This window comes from Coregonus lavaretus, assembly GCF_964263955.1.
Source record: "Coregonus lavaretus genome assembly, chromosome: 4".
In the NCBI taxonomy this organism is placed as follows: domain Eukaryota; kingdom Metazoa; phylum Chordata; class Actinopteri; order Salmoniformes; family Salmonidae; genus Coregonus; species Coregonus lavaretus.
The window spans coordinates 64,087,679-64,110,577 of record NC_139991.1 but is presented as its reverse complement, the minus strand read 5'-3'; the positions used below and the strand labels follow the sequence as shown (position 1 = coordinate 64,110,577).

Here is a 22,899-nt window from a genome sequence, read left to right as displayed (position 1 = left end):
GTTGCAGAGGGAAATGTTTAGTCCCAGGGTCCTTAGCTTAGTTATGAGCTTTGTGGGCACTATGGAGTTGAACGCTGAGCTGTAGTCAAAGAACAGCATTCTCACATAGGTGTTCCTTTTGTCCAGGTGGTTATAGGTGGTTACTTCTGATAACCAGGTGGCGAATCGCATCTCTGCATGTCTGGCAGACATATCAGTGTGGATGATGGATCACCACCTCAAGCTGAACCTCGGCAAGACGGAGCTGCTCTTCCTCCCGGGGAAGGACTGCCCGCTCCATGATCTCACCATCACGGTTGACAACTCCATTGTGTCATCTTCCCAGAGTGCAAAGAGCCTTGGCGTGACCCTGGTCGTTCTCCGCTAACATCAAGGCGGTGACCCGATCCTGTAGGTTCATGCTCTACAACATTCGGAGAGTACGACCCTGCCTTACACAGGAAGCGGCACAGGTCCTAATCCAGGCACTTGTCATCTCCCGTCTGGATTACTGCAACTGGCTGTTGGCTGGGCTCCCTGCCTGTGCCATTAAACCCCTACAACTCCTCCAGAATGCCGCAGCCCGTCTGGTGTTCAACCTTCCCAAGTTCTCTCACGTCACCCCGCTCCTCCGCACACTCCACTGGCTTCCAGTTGAAGCTTGCATCTGCTACAAGACCATGGTGCTTGCCTACGGAGCTGTGAGGGGAACAGCACCTCTGTACCTTCAGGCTCTGATCAGTCCCTACACCCAAACGAGGGCATTGCGTTCATCCACCTCTGGCCTGCTGGCCCCCCTATCTCTGCGGAAGCACAGTTCCCGCTCAGCCCAGTCAAAACTGTTCGCTGCTCTGGCACCCCAATGGTGGAACAAGCTCCCTCACGACGCTAGGACAGCGGAGTCACTCACCACCTTCCGGAGACACTTGAATCCCCACCTCTTTAAGGAATCCTTCTACCCCCCCTTACCCCACCCACCAAAAAGAAAAAAGAAAAAAAAACATATTGTAAAGTGGTTATAAGGTGAATGCACCAATTTGTAAGTCGCTCTGGATAAGAGCGTCTGCTAAATTACGTACATGTAAATGTAAAGGGCAGTGTGGAGTGCGATTGAAATTGCATCATCTGTGGATCTGTTGGGGCGGTATTGGAGTGGGTCTAGGGTTTCCATGTCACGATCGTCGTATGGAGTAGACCAAGGCGCAGCGTGATGAACGAACATGTTTATTTATCTTTAGTGATAATACGGACAATAAACAAAACAACAAACGATACGTGCAGACCTACGGTTTAGACCAAAAGGAAACAAGATCCCACAAACACTAAGGGAAACAGACTGTTTAAATATGGCTCCCAATCAGAGACAACCAGCAACAGCTGACACTCGTTGCCTCTGATTGGGAGCCACTCTGGCCAACATAGAAATACAACAACTAGAACTCCCGACATAGAAACACAACACATAGAATGAACACACCCTGGCTCAACATATAGAGTCCCAGAGCCAGGGTGTGACAGTACACCCCCCCCTAAAGGCGCGGACTGCGACCGCGCCTCAACTTGAACCAAACAGGGGAGGGCTGGGTGGGCATTCCTCCACGGAGGCGGTTCCGGCTCCGGGCTTGCCCACCACCCTCCAATAATCCCCCCATAGCGCCCCTGGTCCGGTCTGGCCCCGCTGGCTGGAGCTGAACTGGACATCGTAGGAGCGGATAGCTTCAGCTCCGGTGTGTAGTAGCTGACCGGTACCTGACCAGGCACCGGTGACCCAGGCACGGGTTGTGCCGGACTGACGACGCACACCCCTGGCTTGGTGCGTGGAGCAGGAACGGGCCGGACCGGGCTGACGATGCGCACCCCTGGCTTGGTGCGTGGAGCAGCTACGGGCCGGACCGGGCTGACGATGCGTACCCCTGGCTTGGTGCGTGGAGCAGCAACGGGCCGGACCTGGCTGACGATGCGCACCCCTGGCTTGGTGCGTGGAGCCGGAACGGGCCTTACCGGGCTGACGACTCGCACCCCTGGCTTGGTGCGAGTAGCAGGAACAGGCCGGGCCGGGCTGGCGACGTGCACCGTAGGCTTGGTGCGAGTGGCAGGAACAGGCCGGGCCGGGCTGGCGACGCGCACCGTAGGCTTGGTGCGAGTGGCAGGAACAGGCCGGGCCGGGCTGGCGACGCGCACCGTAGGCTTGGTGCGAGTGGCAGGAACAGGCCGGGCCGGGCTGGCTACGCACACCGTAGGCTTGGTGCGAGTGGCAGGAACAGGCCGGGCCGGGCTGGCGACGCGCACCGTAGGCTTGGTGCGAGGGGCAGGAACAGGCCGGACCGGGCTGTGGAGACGGATAGGAGACCTGGAGTGAAGAGCGGCCACAACCCGTCCTGGCTGAATGCCTACCTTCACACACTCTGTGTGAGGCATCCGCACAGGACACACAGGGCTGTGTACCCGTACTGGCATAACAGCACGTGACACTGGCGCAGGATATCCGGGACCGAGGAGAGGCACTGGAGACCACGAGCGCTGAGCCGGTACACTCCGTCCTGGCTGCATGCCCACCTTCGCACGACACGTGCGGGGTGCTCGCACAGGACGTACCGGACTATGCCGGACCACTCGTGGCACAGTACGCCGCTCCGCATACCGCGGAACCTGCCCAGTCCCATGCTGCCATGCCTGAGTATGGGAAGTTGGTTCCGCTCTCCATCCAGGCTCCGCCAACCTGCCTTCTGGCCCCCCAAACCCGGTGGCCTCCTCTCCAAATCTCCCAAATCGCCCTGTGGCAGCCTCCTGCTGCCCAGTCTCCCATGCCGTGTGCCCCCCCCCCCCCTAATATTTTTTTGGGGTTGCCTCTCGTCCGACCGACGACGACACTGTTTACGCCGTTGCTCCTCTCTCGCCAGGGCCTTAATCTTAGCCCATGGCCCCTTGCCCCCGAGCATGTCCTCCCAGGACCACGATTTGCCCACCTGGGCCATCGCCAACCTTTCCAGCTCCTTTCCCGGCGCTTCCTCCCATGTCCAGGCCGCCTGCTCCTGGACACGCTGCTTGGTCCTGGTATGGTGGGATCTTCTGTCACGATCGTCGTATGGAGTAGACCAAGGCGCAGCGTGATGAACGAACATGTTTATTTATCTTTAGTGATAATACGGACAATAAACAAAACAACAAACGATACGTGCAGACCTACGGTTTAGACCAAAAGGAAACAAGATCCCACAAACACTAAGGGAAACAGACTGTTTAAATATGGCTCCCAATCAGAGACAACCAGCAACAGCTGACACTCGTTGCCTCTGATTGGGAGCCACTCTGGCCAACATAGAAATACAACAACTAGAACTCCCGACATAGAAACACAACACATAGAATGAACACACCCTGGCTCAACATATAGAGTCCCAGAGCCAGGGTGTGACATTCCAGCCTTTCAAAGCACTTCATGGCTACCGAGGCGGTAGTCATCTAGGCAGGTTACCTTCATTTTCTTGGGCACAGTGACTATGGTGGTCTGCTTGAAACGTAGATATTACAGACTCGGCCAGGGAGAGGTTGAAAATGTCAGGGAAGACACTTGCCAGTTGGTCCGTGCATGCTCTGAGTACACGTCCTGGTAATCTGTCTGGCCCCGCGGACTTGTGAATGTTGACCTGTTTAAAGGTCTTGCTCACATTGGCTACGGAGAGTGTGATCACACAGTCATCCGGAACAGCTGGTGCTCTCATGTATGCTTCAGTGTTGCTTGCCTCGAAGCAAGCATAAAAGACATTTAGCTAATCTGGTAGGCTCGCGTCACTGGGCAGCTCGCGGCTGGGTTTCCCTTTGTAGTCCGTAATAGTTTGCAAGCCCTGCCACATCCGACGAGCGTCAGAGCCGGTGTAGTAGGATTCAAAGTAGTGTACTATATAGGGAATATGGTGCCATTTGGGACGCAGACTGCATCCACCTTATTAAGTAGTCCATATGGTGTTTCATCTCTATCCATGAGATAAGCCTCTGAGCGCTGAGGTAAGCTAAGTGGCACTAAAAGCAATACTTATGACGTTAATAATTATACTCTAACGACCCTAAACACATTTTGTCTTATATGAAAGAAAAAAATCCTTCTCATATATTCAACGGGGCGATGCGGTGGTGTGTTTGGAATTTACAAGCACAAAGTATGAGGGAAGGAAGGCTTTTAAATCTGCTGCTATGAGAGAAATGAGAGCGGGTGCGTTACAAGGCTTGGCTGCAACACAAAGGTATGGAGCCTCAGCCCCAGTGCTTCACACACAGAGAGAGAGAGAGAGAGAGAGAGAGAGAGAGAGAGAGAGAGAGAGAGAGAGAGAGAGAGAGAGAGAGAGAGAGTATCAGTCAGTTTTCTTATCAGTATGTGATGGGGAGTTTCATGCGTTTCCAAGGATAAAGCTTTGTAAAACCATTAGTCTCTAGGTGTGGAGCTGGAAGATTTGTTGCACGGTGAGGTAGGTTGGTGTCAAAGTTGTTGGACAAAACAGAGCTTATTGAGCTCCTCATAAAACATTTACAGCTGCCTGCTTCTGATGACCTTGCTATGAACAGCTATTTTCACAGGCTTTCGAAAGATGAACAGCACAAACCTTGTCTGGAGGGTTTTTAACTTATTTCCCACTATCCAAAGATGTAATCAGAAATATCTTATTTGTGGGATTTGGCAATGTTAGAAATATACTACTGGCTTTAACTGGGATTGGGCGAAGTTGGTAACTTGTACCATGCTAGACCATATTAGCCTAGGTTAACCATAGTCATCAGATGACTATGACCTTAGGCTGCTTCCCAAGAAAAGCTTCCAGAATCTGTTGCAATCCTCTGTCTTATTAGTCAGAGAAGGCTTGACCCTCTCCCCATAAACCGACATCAACTTTAGCCCCTTTCGTTACCACTCACATCTGACAGATAGCATTGAGCATCACATCCCACTCCAAATTGTTTGTTGTGTCACGTCCAGTCTGCATCTGTAAACCAGCTGAGAGGTTTCTGGGCTGAGACAGGACTGGATTAAGGAGCATCCTGGTGCTTTATTCCACAGATAAGCTGTGTCAACTCTGACACTGATAAGCCAAGCGAAGCGGAGCGGAGCCGCTGTCCTTCTCCTGACACTCACCCATACTGAGTCCCAAATGGCACCATATTCCCTACGGGCCTTGGTCAAAAGTAGTGGACTATATAGGGAATAGGGTGCCATTTGGGACGCACACCCAGTCAACTGTCTCTTTACACAAACAACAACTGTTTTCCTAAATAGTTTTATGTTTAAGCTTAGAACAGTCTTTGTAGATCGAATCTGGAAGAGGAGAGAAGATAGAGCAGACAGGCAGAGCAGACATCTAGAGCAGACAGGCAGAGCAGACAGGTAGAGCAGACAGGCAGAGCAGACAGGCAGAGCAGACATCTAGAGCAGACAGGCAGAGCAGACAGGTAGAGCAGACCTCTAGAGCAAACAGGTAGAGCAGACCTCTAGAGCAAACAGGCAGAGCAGACATCTAGAGCAGACAGGCAGAGCAGACAGGCAGAGCAGACAGGCAGAGCAGACATCTAGAGAAGACAGGTAGAGCAGATATCTAGAGCAGACAGGTAGAGCAGACAGGTAGAGAAGACATCTAGAGCAGACAGGTAGAGCAGACATCTAGAGCAGACAGGTAGAGCAGACAGGTAGAGAAGACATCTAGAGCAGACAGGTAGAGCAGACATCTAGAGCAGACAGGTAGAGCAGACATCTAGAGCAGACAGGCAGAGCAGACAGGTAGAGCAGACATCTAGAGCAGACAGGTAGAGCAGACAGGTAGAGCAGACATCTAGAGCAGACAGGTAGAGCAGACAGGTAGAGCAGACATCTAGAGCAGACAGGTAGAGCAGACATCTAGAGCAGACATCTAGAGCAGACAGGCAGAGCAGACAGGCAGAGCAGACAGGCAAGATCAGTGGTTGTTTGTTCCTCCCCAGTGTTCGATTAATTCCATCGCTTAGCTAACTACTGTCCTCATTCTGATGGAAAATCACTTCAGATTAGGTTCAAGTAGTAAATCAGGCGCTGACTGCATTTGGAAGGCGACCTAATCAACCCAAGATCTCTCCAAGGACTGCAGACAGAGAGCAAAAAGGACAAAGCTAGGAGGATCTAATGAGGAAGAAGGGAGTTAAAACAGAGTGAGGGGAACTGTAAGAGGGGTAGAGAGCAGAGGAGGCTGGTGAGCTATAGGAGGACGATGGTGAGCATTGCAATGGCTGGACATGTGGTTTCCATGTGTTCGATGTGTTTGATACCGTTCCAATTCTTCCATTCCAGCCATTACAATGAGCCCGTCCTGCTATATCTCCTCCCACCAGCCTCCTTTGGTAGAGAGAGGAGCTATTGTAATGCGTTCTGGACCCCCTCCAAGCTAATTAAATCAATTTTAATTTCCCTGTTCGTCCAATCATGCTGTAGAGGGGACAGAAGCAGATGTGTTGTACCTGAGAAGAACCAATGAACTGTCTCCCCTCTCTCACTCCATGGAAACATTGGGGCATTTCTGATACAAACATTCTATCTCTCATTCTTTTCTCTGTATGTTCTCTTATGATGCAGCAATCGACAATCACTCTCTTTCAGCAAGGGAAGTGCAATCTCTGTGCAATCACATTTCAAATCTCCTACCTAAGAGTCAAAGATACTCTTTATTTTTATTTTTTCTGATATAACACACAAAGAGAACAGGACCTGACGTGGGTTTAGATACTCTTGTGTGGTCCAGACCTACAGTAGGCCCCTGAGCCCCTCGTCGGCTCTCCCTCTCTGCTGCAGTAAGTCCAGCATCTGTTAGCTAGCTAACTATCTCTACCCTTTCTTCCATCATGTGTTATCTCCTGTGTGTCTAACTGCCAGGTGATCCAGATCAGCAGAGAGCCAGAGGTCAGCAGAGAGCCAGAGATCAGCTGGAGGGCTTGGAAAAGAGAGGCAGAGGCTGCTGCACACTTTCATTACTATACAGCAGTTGAGGGCTGTGTCTGAAATGACACCCTATTCCCTATATAGGGCACTACTTGACCAGAGCCCATAGGCCAAAAGAAGTGCACTACATAGGGAGTAGGGTGCCGTTTCGGACGCAGACCAGGATCAGTGGGCTTAAAACCAATACATCTAGCCACATGCTGTGCTGTATGCAAGTATTGCGAGTATCTTTGAGAGGCCTATGTTACCTCATTGAGAGGCTTATGTTACCTCATTGAGAGGCTTATGTTACCTCATTGAGATGCCTATGTTACCTCATTGAGAGGCCTATGTTACCTCATTGAGGCTTATGTTACCTCATTGAGAGGCCTATGTTACCTCATTGAGAGGCCTATGTTACCTCATTGAGAGGCCTATGTTACCTCATTGAGAGGCCTATGTTACCTCATTGAGAGGCCTATGTTACCTCATTGAGAGGCCTATGTTATCTCATTGAGAGGCCTATGTTACCTCATTGAGAGGCCTATGTTACCTCATTGAGAGGCCTATGTTACCTCATTGAGAGGCCTATGTTACCTCATTGAGAGGCTTATGTTACCTCATTGAGAGGCCTATGTTATCTCATTGAGAGGCCTATGTTACCTCATTGAGAGGCCTATGTTATCTCATTGAGAGGCCTATGTTACCTCATTGAGAGGCCTATGTTACCTCATTGAGAGGCCTATGTTACCTCATTGAGATGCCTATGTCACCTCATTGAGAGGCCTATGTTACCTCTCATTAATAATGAATAAACTGCACATTTAGTGTGCTCTTGATCATTCCCCACCTGTCTCAAAGATCTGCAAACCTGCAGCACAACAGTAAATGTAAGGTGGCCCTAAATTCACATAGAAATGGCCCCACCACGAAGAGAATGTTTTACTTTGTCACTTAAAGCCCCTCCAGGGGTACATGTATACACAGTCTTTTCTGCTCTGATATTTACTTGGCCTGAAGCTCCCTGGTCTCTCTCTATCTCTCTTACTGGCACATCTCAAAGGACCTCTCTCTCTCTTTTCAACTCTACTTTGACAGGAGGCTCACACCCAGTGTGTGTGTGTGTGTGTGTGTGTGTGTGTGTGTGTGTGTGTGTGTGTGTGTGTGTGTGTGTGTGTGTGTGTGTGTGTGTGTGTGTGTGCGTGTGCGTGTGAACTGGGAAGGCTGAATCAGAGAGTTGCTAGACGTGTTGCCAGGCGACGGTGACATGCAGGAACATTGTTTTTATCGCCTGTGGGCACGTAGTACATGCTGCCAGAGCGTAGGTTGGTGCCTGGGTGGGCAATCATTCTGTCCCTGTTATATTTTAGAAGCAGTCTTTCTAAATCTGAATATGTTTAATCTCTCTCTCTCTCTCTCTCTCTCTCTCTCTCTCAGTCTCTCACTCTCTCTCTTGCTCTCTCTTTCTGTCTTTCTCTGTCTTTCTCTGTCTCTTGCTCTCTCCCCTCTCTCTCTGTCGGTCTCTGTCTGTCTCTGTCTGTCTGTCTCTCTCTGTCTCTGTCTGTCTCTCTGTCTCTGTCGGTCTCTCTCTGTCTGTCTCTCTCTGTCTCTCTGTCACTGTCTGTCTCTCTCTGTCTCTGTCTGTCTCTCTATCTCTGTCTCTCTGTCACTGTCTGTCTCTCTCTGTCTCTCTCTGTCTCACTGTCTCTCTCTCTCTGTCTCTCCCTCTCTTTGTCCCTCTCTCTCTCTCTCTCCCCACCCACCCACCCACCCACCCTCTCTCCCTCTCTCTCTCTCTCTCTCTCTCTCTCTCTCTCTCTCTCTCTCTCTCTCTCTCTCTCTCTCTCTCTCTCTCTCTCTCTCTCTCTCTCTCTCTCTCTGTGTCTCTCTCTGTCTCTGTCGCGCTCTCTGTCCCTCCCTCCCTCGCTCCCTCCCTCCCTCCATCTGCAGCACAAAGCAGGGGTTTGAAGTGAACTTGGTGAGGACAGACTTCCCAGCAATCACTAGAGGTCAAGTTATCATTGGTAATGTTATGTTTAGGGAAACAGGAGCCATTTCCTGCTAGACAGGATATTCAATTTCCTTTGATTAATAAGGGACTATTAACTCACATAGGGGCACTAGAGGAGCCTCCCAGTCCCTCACACACAGACCAAAACTTCAACTCAAGTGCTAGTCAGTATATCTTTGTCATACAGCATTGCCGCTGGGGGAAGATAAACGTACTTCCTCAGTCCTCTTCGTCCCGGGTGGGACATAAGGCAGCAACAATATTCTACCACTGGAGTCTGTCTTTGGCCACATCTTGTGCCCTGTCCCATGAGGAGGAAACTAAAGAGGGAAGAAAATTCATTCCATCTCACGGATACACTGCAAAAAAGGCTGGGCATCGCAATACTTTCGGTTCTAACCACAAAAGTGAAGCTGAATCCAACCTATGAACTTGAAGAATGTCTCTTTTAGTCGCATTCCACATATTTCCGTGAAAGGGTACGTGTGTTGTGTTTGTCTATGGTGAGGGTCAGGACTGGATCCAGTTAAACTGGTGTTTCACAACCTGCTGTCAACGATCAAGAGTTGTTTTAGACAAAACATTTAAATAGAAACACTAAGCAGAGCAGAAAGGAGAGGAGCTGGACTCCACAGCACTAGAGGAATGCAGTGTTATGTTGAGTCCCAAATGGCACCCAAACTCCATGGGGCTTTGGTCAAAAGTAGTGCACTAAATAGGGTCATTTGGGATGCCATCTTAGTAAGCAGCTGGGCTGTGCTGTGCTGTGTGCTCTCTGCTTTGCAGTCTCCACACTAATGGGATATTAAACTTGTTGGAGAAACAAGGAAACGTTAAACACAGGGAGTCCACAGTTGGCAAGCAGATAGGTACTGTATTCTCTGCACAGTCTCATGTGGAAAGAGCGAGTGGAGGGCGTAGGAAGTGAGAGATGAGGGAAGGGAGGGAGAGAGCAGAGGGAGAGAGTTCTCCTTCTTCCTTCCTCAGCCCCCACAGTTTTCAGCAGATAAAGGTCACCGTTGCCTAGGTGACTTGGCAGAAAAAGGGAAACTATCTGGTCAGTCTTTTTTTGCCTTGTTCCTTCCCGAGCTGCAGATAGAGAAAGAGAGAGAGAGCAGAGAGAGAACTGAGAGGGAGCAGAGAGCAGAGCAGAGCAGAGCGGAGAGAGAACAGAGAGAGCACAGAGAGAACAGACAGAGATAACAGAGTGAGAGAACAGAGAGAGAGCAGAGCAGAGCGGAGAGAGAACAGACAGAGATAACAGAGTGAGAGAACAGAGAGAGTGCAGAGGGAGAGAGAACAGAGTGAGAGCAGAGCGGAGAAGGAAAACCACATGCATACAGTAGATACGATTATTTTAGTGTCTCCTCTAACAGAACAAAGGGCTGTGTGGATGGACAATACAATGGGCTTTAATACCGTGGGACAATTAAAGTGAACTACATTCCCTCTAAAGCTGCCTAAATATGTGAAACATGCAGTAATGAGCTTGCTAGACCTTCAGGACCCAAGGATATGGTGCTACTGCTGGAATGAGTGGGTTGTATTTTTCCTCATTCCTACTACTCAAGAGCTATGTCAAAATATTTGCAGGAGGTTTATGGGGGAAGTTTGTCTTAGGAATGATAGATAGCCTATATGCAAAACCTTCACGTGCCTTCACATGTGTTTAGCCTGGAAAATACATTGGATGTTGGTTTAAACATAGTGTTAAAATAAATCTTAAAGAGGTAATTGTGTGTGTACACCACATAGTTACATAGACAATATATCAAAGCTCAATTGCAAATAAAGACAGGTAAGGCAAGTCATTACAGTAAAGAGGAAAAACTCATGTTTATTTTGTCATGAATTTTACACTGTGAAAGAAAATCTGTCACATGTACAAAACAATGTTATTTAAAAAAATCATAATAAAATAAAACTTTGACATGACAGACAAAATGAAAACAAATGAACATTGACAGTGTTTTTAAAGATGCATCCTGTCAGAATTTTACATCATTTTGGTGAACGCCTACAGCAAGCCAGTCAGGGAGAACACACTACACGTAAGCGAGCTGAATCCCGATAAAGGGGGAAGAGAGAGAGGGCAAAAAGAGAAAGGGAAGAAAATGACTCTCAACAATTACTTGTAAATTGGAGGGGCACTCACTGTTGACCGTTGCCAAGGTAACTTATGTTCAAAAGGAACCCTCTTATCTGATTGGTGAGGCGAAAGGCGCAGTGTTCTGTGAGCGGGTTGGTTAGGGGGTCGACATCAAGGAGCCAATGAGCTCTCCATAGAATTCCTTAAACAGTTTGTGCTTTTTTAAGCCTGGGAGGTGGGAGTTGGGCTGGGAGGTGGGCTGGGAGCTGGGAGGTGGGCTGGGAGGTGGGCTGGGAGGTGGGAGTTGATCTGGGAGGTTGGTGGCTCAAATAATCAAACAGGAATGTGGAATGCAAGGGATTGAGGCGATTCACTGAATCCATCCAGAACACATCCTGCCTGGGAAAATCTATACAACTGTTAGCTTTTATGTTGACCGTGACAATTATTTAATCATGCTAAACTGTACATGTCAATATTTTGGCCACCCAGACAGACAAACAGACAAAAACATCCAGAAATCAACGACTACTGGTACGAAGTTTTGGATGCAAGTATTTAAGACATTCTCTTTTTTGGTCTTTGGAACTCTTCCCTGTCATATTTCCTCCCATACATCAGTGACACGATGGTGAAGAGCACTGCGGGGTCTGCCTGCCATTTAAGCTTACAGGATTCAGCTAACTACACATCCTCTTTCTCCTCCTCATCTTCACACTAAAAGGGCAGTATTCTGACTTGAGATCTACATGCTTAGCTCGTATTATTCGTGCAAGTCTCCTGTTGACATTGATAAATGATGTACACAGAAGTCTGAGCTACATACGCTCCTCTCAAGTCAGAATATTGAATATTTGAGTGTGGGACTTAGAATTAAGCAGATATGCCTCCTAGCAGAGTCAACATTTAAATGGGAGATGTTACTCTACCAAGAGTCCATCTCTAAAACAAAACACATTCTCTAAGCAAGGCCTTGTTGACCCACCCACTGGACACTTGCACTCTAGGTAATCTGAGCGTCCATCCCTACACTGACCCCTAACCCCAGACCTCTAACCTCTGACCTGTTCACCTCACTGACCAAATGGTTGGAACAGGTTCCACTTTGGGAGAAACTGAACAGTGCAAAAAAAAGGGTCATGCATGATATACCCTTAAAAAGATCAACATTCATTCACTTGGAAATGAATGCAGGCAGAGAAACAATAAATAGGATTCAACTTTTTCTTTACGTAAACAAATAAAGTAAAGTAATTTTCATATAAATTAAGATTTATGAAACATGATACATTGGAGCAAGATAAGACAATAATGTATTAAGTTTGGGTTAGCAAGGTGACAAGATGATCTTGACCAGAGAAGTTCATCATGCCAATCTTATTGAGTCCCCATGTCCGTAGTACATGCTCTGAAGAGTTCAGAATAATCTTCTAGGCAAAGTGGAAAATCTATCCATCAGTAATCCAACAAAATAATACTTCTCATTGGAATTACTTTAGAACAAACAGTAAATAGTGTGCAAGAGAAAACCCTTTAGGGCTGGATGCAATCCATACAGCAAGCTTAAAATGTAAAGGTCATTTCCGATTGAGCCGACGTATGCAGCTATTACCGTAAATGCAGTCTCTGCGAACGCGGAAACATTGCCTTTCAATTTCAATCACGCTGTAACCCTGATATTCAGCGCTACAGATTGAATCGAGCCCATAGTGTCCAACTGAGCTTGAATTAGCATTTTCTTCAGTTCTGTGCTGCATTGTTCACTACTCTTCTTGGATTATTGTTATTTTGGATCAGGAGAGTGTAGTGACCTACTGCCAGAATGGGCTTCCTTTGGGGTTGGGGGAGGCAGGGTCGGGGGGAGGCAGGGTGAAAGGGGGTGGCAACTTCACATCGGTAGACATGTCAGGACATGACCCTCCTTCACCCTCTCCCCAACGCCCCTCTCAGACTCAGCTGGTGCTGGCACCTCAAGTCCCCACGACACGTAGTGACAGCTAGAGCCAGGTCTCACAGCAAACTGCCAAAGACGAACTTCCAACACCCATTACACCGTTTTAAACCCCAAACGCCTACTAGGTGACGGAGACAGGAAGAGGAGGGGAGGAGGTTGTCCATCTCTCTCTTTCTTCTCTCCTCTTCCTTGGCGAGGGCAGAACGACTGGAACAAGAAGAGTCTAATGTCTCAGATACACTAGGGAGGAGATAAAACTGTTTATGGATCAGTTGGTTATAATCAAGCTGAAGAGTTGTCTGTCTCTGGTCACTCACATGCTGATCAAGGTCTCTCCCCTCTCCTCACATGTATCCTATGTCCAAACAGGACAAACTTCCTTCATGCTATTAAATTAAAGGCCCTGTACAGAGGGTTTTTACATTAATTTTTCTAATTTCATATCACAGAATTATCAGAGTGAGAAGAGCAAAGACATAGTCCGTAGTACAAGTATTTCATGATTGAATGGAAAGAAATCCAGGCAGTGTGAGTGTGTGACTGACTGATATGTTGATGGGTGTTTCATGGAAGGCTGAGAAGCACAGGCGCGGTATGCCGATAGTACACTGGGATTAGGGGGTTGTTGGATCTTACAGCACAAGCAGCAGGTTGTTGGGTTTGTTTGCATGAATAACGTCCAAACCTCTCTCTCAAAAACGATATGACATCATTGACATTATGACATCATTCTGTGTACAAGGTCCTCTCAGGAGCATTGATAGTTCTTTAAACATCTGTAAACTCACAGTAGCATTAGGGTGGATCAATGTGCGTTTTCACACTTACACCATGGTTCAGTTTTTTTCATGGAAGAAAATTAGAAAGTCGTTTTTTTTTATTGCACAGACAGGAAGTTAAAGAGTGTGATTCTATCTTCACATCTGGAATCCAGTGGATGATGCAAAACAGAGAAATCTGAGGAAAAAGGAGAGAGAGAAAAAAAAAAAACATTAGACAAACAGTGTTTAAGAGGTCATGGAAAATATCTCTGCTTTCGCGCCTCGAAAAAAGGCTCAAAAGTAGACAATTTAACACATTTGCTAAGAGTCAAACGTTTGGACGGAAAAATCCCTCAAATAGACTCCAGACCCTATCTTCACTCCCTTACTGTCCCCCTCACTCCTTCTCTTTCTCCCCTCAGTAAAAAAACGAAACAGACACTGCTTTGCCTGCTGTGGCGTTTGCACCTGTTTCTCTAGAGAAGTGCCAGAGATATCACGCATTAGGCTAGAAGGCTAATGGACTCCTTTGTGAAATTCATTCACTTTACTGCCATTCCCGACACAGTTAGGCTTCTTTTTAACGCTCCCCCAAATCTAAATCCAGATAGATATTTCAAATCTGACGGCCTTTGAGTTCTGCTCTGCATCTCATTCTGACTTTTCGGTTTTAAAAGCTTTCTTTTTTCTTTTTTCAGCATTACACCCCAGATGGTTTATAGCCTAGGGAAGGCCCCATGTGTAACACGAGTCTAATATCCATTTTAAAAACATATCCTCCTCCCCAATCTCTCTCGCCTTCTTCCCATGTGGCCCTATCTAGAGGGGGAAACCCAATCTTACAACTGGCTGTGGTAGCTAGAGGAAACGCACACACACATACACACACACACACACACACAGAGATGAGTGCATAACGGTCGCGCCCGAACATCCTATGCAAGAAGCCAACTCTTCCTCCCAGAAGAGGCCTTTCTCATTTAGGCTTACAGAAAATATCTAGTTATACTGGCGTAGTGATGGGGATATCTGCCTGGAGGTCATAGCATAGCGAAGGAAGCATCTCTCTCCTCTCCAACGCATGAGTGGAATGAGCTAGCTGACTGATAAAAGAATCCTCATTTCAGATTTTGGGAGATTCTATACCCTATAGTTCCCTAGTCCTTACCAACCTTGGGAGTTACAAAATGGAACGATAACAAATTGGATTTGATCAATATTGGCACCCTTGCGAGACTAAAGCTGATCACTGAACAAAAACATGAATTGGCTTGACACCAGATTCCTAGTGGGGCTCTAACCAGTACAAGCCAGCAGGACAGACTAGACCTGATAGAGGGAGAGGGAGCAAGAGAAAGGGAGGGATGAAGAGAGAGGGGAGGGAAGAGTAGAGAGGGGAGGGAAGAGTAGAGAGGGGAAGGAAGAGTAGAGAGAGGAGGGAAGAGTAGAGAGGGGAGGGAAGAGTAGAGAGGGGAGGGAAGAGTAGAGAGGGGAGGGAAGAGTAGAGAGAGGAGGGAAGAGTAGAGAGGGGAGGGAAGAGTAGAGAGGGGAGGGGAGAGTAGAGAGAGGAGGGAAGAGTAGAGAGGGGAGGGGAGAGTAGAGAGGGAGGGAAGAGTAGAGAGGGGAGGGAAGAGTAGAGAGGGGAGGGGAGAGTAGAGAGAGGAGGGAAGAGTAGAGAGGGGAGGGAAGAGTAGAGAGAGGAGGGAAGTGCAGAGTAGAGTGGGGAGGGAAGAGTAGGGAGGGGAGGGGAGAGTAGAGAGAGGAGGGAAGAGTAGAGTGGGGAGGGAAGAGTAGAGAGGGGAGGGAAGAGTAGAGAGAGGAGGGGAGAGTAGAGAGAGGAGGGAAGAGTAGGGAGGGGAGGGGAGAGTAGAGAGAGGAGGGAAGAGTAGAGAGGGGAGGGAAGAGTAGAGAGGGGAGGGGAGAGTAGAGAGAGGAGGGAAGAGTAGAGTGGGGAGGGAAGAGTAGAGAGGGGAGGGGAGAGTAGAGAGAGGAGGGAAGAGTAGAGAGGGGAGGGGAGAGTAGAGAGAGGAGGGAAGAGTAGAGTGGGGAGGGAAGAGTAGAGAGGGGAGGGGAGAGTAGAGAGAGGAGGGGAGAGTAGAGAGAAGAGGGAAGAGTAGAGTGGGGAGGGAAGAGTAGAGAGGGGAGGGGAGAGTAGAGAGAGGAGGGAAGAGTAGAGAGGGGAGGGGAGAGTAGAGAGAGGAGGGGAGAGTAGAGAGGGGAGGGAAGAGTAGAGAGAGGAGGGGAGAGTAGAGAGAGGAGGGAAGAGTAGGGAGGGGAGGGGAGAGTAGAGAGAGGAGGGAAGAGTAGAGAGAGGAGGGAAGAGTAGAGAGAGGAGGGGAGAGTAGAGAGAGGAGGGAAGAGTAGGGAGGGGAGGGGAGAGTAGAGAGAGGAGGGAAGAGTAGAGAGAGGAGGGAAGAGTAGAGTGGGGAGGGAAGAGTAGAGAGGGGAGGGGAGAGTAGAGAGAGGAGGGAAGAGTAGAGAGGGGAGGGGAGAGTAGAGAGGGAGGGAAGAGTAGAGAGGGGAGGGAAGAGTAGAGAGAGGAGGGAAGTGCAGAGTAGAGTGGGGAGGGAAGAGTAGGGAAATGTAGAGTGGAGTCCCCCTGGGAAGTGTTGAGCAACTAAAAAAGTGTGAGAACAGACAAACTGAAGAGGAGAGATCTGTTTTTCACCCTTCTCTCCTCCCCTCCCACTATTTAGTGGACAGTAATACATCACTGTCATTGTGTCTCTGTGTAGTCACCGCTCCACACTATAACTGATAACAGAAAAATGGGCACCTACACAGAAGAGAGGATCAGCCCTTATTATAAATCAGTGACTGACATCTGAAATAATTGTACACCCAAAATCAGTCATTTTGCATTGGTCTAGGTTAAAGCCTTCACTGCAGTTTCAGAGATGAGTCACTGAAGAAAAATGAGCACTTATAAGTCAGGGAGCATTTCATAAAAGGAGAGCGGAGAATAGTGGAGTGGAGAGGCGCATCAGTATCCCAGGGCCGATCGATCAATCTATTTATCTATCCCTCCCTCTCTGTCTCACTCTCTCCTGTTTCTCTCTCCCTCTCTGTCTCTCCGCTCTCTTTGGCTCATGAGCTGAGGACACACAGCCATTTCACCAAGGTCTGCGAAATGAGAAGGTCTGCCAATTGTGTGTGTGCATGCGTGTGCCTTTATGCGATCGTGTGTGAGTGTGAAACAGAGAGTCGGATTATGACACCAGGGTCTCCAGTGTTCAGAATGAGCACAGTTGCCAATGGTCTGTGCTCTACATCCGTCTGGCCTGCTTATCGTCACGGAGACAGAGAGTGGTTACTATAAGGCTATGCAGACACACACAGACAGACACAGGGCACAGGGGAGAAGTGGGGGAGAGGTGGGGGAGACTGGGGCTGCTCAGAGCAACAGTAAACACTCACTTCCAGGCCAGGCACTGTTATTTGTCAGGGCCGGAGTGTACTGGCTGGGTGTTTTGCTTGTCTGCATGGCTGTGCAGCCGCGTTCTCTCTAAAAGACAAATGCCAAAGCCTTACTCTCTCCCCACTACTCCCTACTACCACCCTCTGCCTTCCCCTCATCTCAGTAACCCCAGACTGCAACTGAAGAGCAGCAGTCTGCCTCCCTGAGCTGCTGGCTGCCTCCCTTCCTCAATCCCTCTTTCCCCCATCCCCCTCTCTCCCTCCCTCCCGTCCTCCGTCCCTCCCTCCCGTTTCTTCCCTCCCTACATTTCTCCCTCCCACTCTTCCCTCTCTTCCCTCCCTCTCTCCCTCCCACCCAGAGCACCATAAACCCATCAAAAGGAGGCGATTGAGAGTGGATTAGCCTCACCAGGATGTTGTAGCCTGCCGGCATGTAACTTGTCTAATTGGCCTCCCCCCTCAACCCCCTCAGACAAATGTCACCCACAGGGATAATAAAAGTATTCTATTCTGTTTCAATTACCCCCTGTGTGCCTCCTCCCTCGCTGCCTCGTGCAGGTTGAAGTTTATTGTCATGAGTCTTGTCCTGGAGGCAGAACTGAGCGATTTCCCCTTAGGCCAGCTGCAAAGTCAAAATTGCCTCACCCCAACCCTGCGGTCTCATAACTCTCATAACCTACACATACAATCCCCTATATTCTATCCTACCACTCACTCCCCTCTCTCCACACAGACCCCCGCACACATGCTCAAATACACACACACACACACGCTCAGATACAAAGGGATATCCAGCTATGGTGAAATCTGTGGTCTGATGCATTTTGTTTATCCCTGTATCTGTGGTTTTCAGTGGAATCGACAGACAGAAATCAAATAGCAGCGGCTGCTTGGTTAGTATTCAAAGCATGCAGTTCAGCCCTGGCCAAAATCGCATGGCAATCTAATTACTCTATCAATAGTCCATTTGTGCTTGATTCAATCAGGATCTTTGTAGGGTGACGGAGGGAGAATGGGATTTTGATCTACTGGCTATTGAATGAAAACAGCTGTCTTTAACCTATGAGCTGGGAATTTTACTAATAACATCCCAGTATGTGACAATGAGAGCTCAAAACACAGCCCAATAGATATGTGACTAAGTGAAAAAAAATGTGGGGAAAAACTGACAACAAGAAACTGTCTTACGCACTCAGCTCAGCTGAGAATACTTGAAATCACTTGGACTCTCCAGTTTGGACTGTCCAGAGTATCACTAATACATTATGCATTCCATCTCGTTCCCCTACTGACAGACAGTAACAAACAACAACACTGAGAGAGAGAGAGAGAGAGAGAGAGAGAGAGAGAGAGAGAGAGAGAGAGAGAGAGAGAGAGAGAGAGAGAGAGAGAGAGAGATAAAGAGACACAGAGAGAGACAGAGAGAGAGAGACACAGCGAGAGAGAGAGAGAGAGAGAGAGAGAGAGAGAGAGAGAGAGAGAGAGAGAGAGAGAGAGAGAGAGAGAGTGAGAGAGAAAGAAAGAAAGAAAGAAAGAAAGAGAGAGACTGATCTCCATACCTCATGGGAGGGGGGTTGGGATGGAGGTGTGGGGCTATCCCAGAATGCCATCCGGCTCAGGCTGGGAGATGTTTCCAGGTGCTGACGAAGGCAGTGGGGATGAGGGAGTAGGGTACGGTAGTGATGCTGTTCCAAGCGTCCAGCGTCGGGTCATAACAGTCCAGAGTCTTACACCGCTGCGTGCCAAAGTAGCCCCCCACCACGTAGAGTTTGTTACCTGACGCCACGGCCTGGCAGCTCATCCTCTTGGCCGTCACGTCTCCCACTTTAGTCCACTGGTAGGTATCGCTGCTGAACTTATAGGCCGAGCATGCAGAGAACTCTGTGTCCCCGCCCATCACAAAGATCTGGTTGCCGAGGACGGCGGCGGCAGTGTAGCGCCAGGGCTGCGGGCAGGAGGCGGGTACCACCCAGCAATTCTCCTGCGGGTCATAGCACTGCACCTTGGGTAGTTTGTCGTGGGTGACGCTGGTGCCTCCGAAGGCGAAGAGTTTCAATTTGACACTGACCACCGCCGCGTTGCTCACGCCTTCCCTCAGCGGCGCCACCATGGTCCACTTATTGGTCGCCGGGTCGAACTGCTCCACCTGTTTCAGGGACACCGAGGGCGAGGCGGGGAGACAGCCGGTGCCTGCCGTGTGTCCTCCAACCACGTACAAGCAGTGTTTCAGCTCGGCTGACCCGTGGCCGAAGCGGGCGATGAGCATGGGCGCCGCCTTGGACCACTCCTCATGCACGGTGTCGTAGACCCACACGTCTTTGGACACACCGTTCTCCGAGCCCCTCCCACCGGTCACGTAGACCTTACAGCCGATTGCGCAAGCGCTGAACTCCTTCCTGGGGCTGGGGATGTCCGCCTTGGGGATGATCTCCTTGGCCTTCTGGTCCACCAAGTACAGCTTGTCACACATGAAGGTCTGCCCTCCCAGGAGGAACAGGGCGTGGCTGGTCTTCCTGGGCCGGGCGCAGGGGCTGTTCACCACCCCGTCGTTCTGGAGGATCTTCAGCTTGCAGTGGATGGCCTCGTCCACCAGCTCCTTGCTCTTTAACTGGGCGTTGATCAGCTCCTCCGTGGACACGTTCTCCATGAGGAAGATGGCAGGGAGGAGCGCCAGGCGGACGGTCTGCAGCAGCTCCGGCAGGTGGCAGTGCCTCCTCTCCAGGTCGTAGTTGACCCAGTTGAGGGTGGCCTCATAGACCAGCCTCTCGTCCTCTGTCTCCAGCTCCTCATGGGAAAGGAGCTGCACCACCATGTCTTTGGGGAGCTGCAGGAAGTCCTCCGTCTTGCAGATGGCGGGGAAGTTGCTGAGGCACATGCCCCAGGAGAGCTCGGACAGCTTGGTGCACTGGTGGGCGTCGGACAGCAGCAGCATGCCCAGGCAGTTGGACGGGTGCAGGTTCCTCTCCAGGAACTCAGCGCAGGCGTCCCGGATGTCCTGGAACTCCAGCATGTCCCCGGCCTCCAGGAGGGACTCTGCGTTCTCCTCGTTAATGACCACGCGGGAGGAGTAGGCGTAGTCTAATAACAGCTCCAGGACCTCAGGGTGGATGGAGTCCCTGAAGTCAACCTCGCTGGCCTGGCTCTCCCGGAGACCTCCAGAGAACATAGCCTGACAGACAAACAAGGGGGTGGGAAACCAAGAGTTAGCGCATTAGCTCATTAGCATTTAGCCCAGCTAGTGTTAGCATGGCAGCTAAAAGTGACATGTTTTCCAATGGGAAACACTAACAGTTCCCTGCCTTGGTAAACAGTGTCTTTACCTCGAAGTAGCGGCTGCAGGCGGCCAGCACGGCACGGTGGCAGGGGAAGGAGCGGCTCCCGGCGTGGAGGAGGACGTCGGTGAAGAGACGTTGCTGCCGCAGCGTGTTCAGGTGCATGAGGACGCTGTCAGCGTACGACGACTTGTGGAACAGGTAGATGTTCATGGAGCCGGTGCTGGCACGTGACTTGCGGTTCTCATGGACGCAGACAGACATTTTCATTGAATCCTGGAGAAAGAGAACAAAATTCTGAATTGTATTTACATTATTATACTGTATAATAATCAAGTAATAGACATAGCCAGTGGCATGGGTGATTCTAAAATGAAAACCCATACAAACATATGGAAACCCATACAAAAACATGATAGAATAATGCATGATAATATATTTAAAGCCTGGGGATATAGCCTACAGTTCAAAGTCCCTTTTCTAACCAGAAACCCTGAATATAAATGGAAGCTAGTCCAAGCCAAGCCAAACCCTGTTAGAGTGTATTACTCATCTCTACACAGTCCTAAGGGTAGTGAGTCTCCATCTCATTCTCAGGTTGCGTCCCAATTGGCCCCCTATTCCCTATATAGCCCTATGGGCCCTAGTCAAAGTAGTGCACTATATAGAGAATATGGTCCCATTTGGGATGCAGACTCTCAGTCTCATTTTGATTTCATGGGGAGTGTGTGATATGATCAATATCAGCAGGGTCACTCCCTGGGCTGGGATCAAGAAAGCAATGCCTATCTGCCAGAGACGCTGATATGACTGGGACAGGTAGACAGATAGCTGCTGTGCTGGATGATGTCATGACACACACACAGACCATGTCTGATCTGATGTCTGGGGCTGGCTGGAATCTGTCTAATCATTGCCAGGTGTTCAAAGTGGACCAGGGATACTATTCAGGGAGAAAACTTTCAAAAGTAAACAGCAAGGCATGTGTATCCTATAACTGTCCAATGGCTACAGGAAAAATAAACCCTATCACTGGGCAAGATGTCAACATAACCCGTCAGTGTAAACAGCCGTCATCGCGAGTGTATATTCAAATCCAATCAGTCCTAATTGTCATGTAACCAGTACAATGCCGGCGGTCCCCGACTGGCTGTCACCGTCTCTGCGCGAGAGGTTAATTGTGTTATTAAACCCAACGCTCCACTGGACTAAAATTGTGTTCCTTACCGAATTTAACCGAATAAGGTACATTAAAGACACATCAGCAGCTATGTTGGCACTATATCGCACCTGATGCCCCCCCATTAATCTGGTTACACCGGGAGCAGCTGTGAACGGCACCCAGGGAGACCATTCAGAATAGACCGGGTTTAATCAATGAGAAGACAACACAATATAAGGGTTACAATTTCAAGGGATGATTTCTTCTGTTTATAAATATAGCCTCAGTGTTTCTAGATGGGATTGGCTTGAAGATATTTATAAACGACATACACATGTTAAAACTCCTCTTCGTGCCCTAAAAATAACACATTTTAGGCTATATGATCTCAATCTTCGCTTTGTCTTGCTTCTCTCGTTGAAGTATGCTAGAATACATGCAGCCTAGAATATTAACATGATATTGCAAATGTAAAACATAACGTTCCCTCTGAATATTGTCCTCTAAATTATTATAATATGGCATCTCCTAGACATATGTTTGAGGAATTTCTTTAAGTGTCATGCTGCAAAATACATTACAGGAAGGTGTCTTTAGGCTTTGTTCTTAAATTAGGCGTTTCCCCCAAAAAATACACAATAATGGTAGATGTGATCTTCTCAAATGCTCTATCAGAGCTCCTCCATGCATGGAGCCTATATCACAACAGCAACAATAATGGCAATAACAATTCTCAAATGTGGAAAATATGTGCCATGCATACCTCTTTGGGTGAAAGTAGGAGTTCAATTTTGTCCGCTTTATCCTTCGAACATGCCACTGCTGGAAGAGTAGCCACGATGCTGGTTCAAACAAGCCACTTGTGCTTGGGAGTATGCGCGTCTTGGGTTCCTCAATATGAAATAGCCTTATTTGGAGAGGATCTGGACACTATTTCTATCCCTATAGAGATGTCAATGGAGTCGAATCATGCAAATGTGTCGTTCAGTGATGAGATCTCCAGTTCAACATTCGTCGTTCAGTCCAGTTTAAAGGAATAAAGATAAAGGTTTGCGCTCGCGGACTGACTCCAGACTTGCGTCTGATCATATAGGAGTTCTATGTCGCTAGTGCGTACGGTGCGCTCGGGTGAGTCGGGTCTTCCCTCCGTAAAATCAATGGGTGTGTTTATAGTGAGAAAGGGGGAGGAACGTCCTCGTGTCGAGGAAGCGGAGTGGGAAGTAGCCTAGCGTGATGCGAACGGAGCAGCAGCAGCAGAGGCAGAGGCAGTAGGATGACAAGGGAAGGCAGAAAGAAGGGGGAGGTAATAAAACAGTTAAATAG

At 48.9% G+C, this 22,899-nt stretch overlaps 1 protein-coding gene across 1 annotated transcript; it reads right to left on the bottom strand.

Moving 5' to 3' along the window:
* Nucleotides 1-10,740: 10,740 nt before the first annotated feature.
* LOC311128166 (ectoderm-neural cortex protein 1) lies at nt 10,741-22,693 on the bottom strand. Its single transcript, XM_084160152.1, has 4 exons — nt 22,340-22,693; nt 20,463-20,690; nt 18,702-20,311; nt 10,741-13,921 (listed from the first exon to the last, which is right to left on the bottom strand). Exons 2-3 carry the CDS (start codon nt 20,682-20,684, stop codon nt 18,758-18,760), a joined length of 1,776 nt encoding a protein of 591 aa, XP_084016278.1. The 5' UTR covers nt 20,685-20,690; nt 22,340-22,693; the 3' UTR covers nt 10,741-13,921; nt 18,702-18,757.
* Nucleotides 22,694-22,899: the final 206 nt, after the last annotated feature.

Coding starts and splice junctions, on each gene's coding strand:
- LOC311128166 (XM_084160152.1), bottom strand. CDS start 20,684: ATGAAAATGTCTGTCTGCGTCCATGAGAACCGCAAGTCACGTGCCAGC. Junction 20,312..20,462: donor CCTGCAGCCGCTACTTCGAG/GTAAAGACACTG, acceptor TTTGTCTGTCAG/GCTATGTTCTCTGGAGGTCT.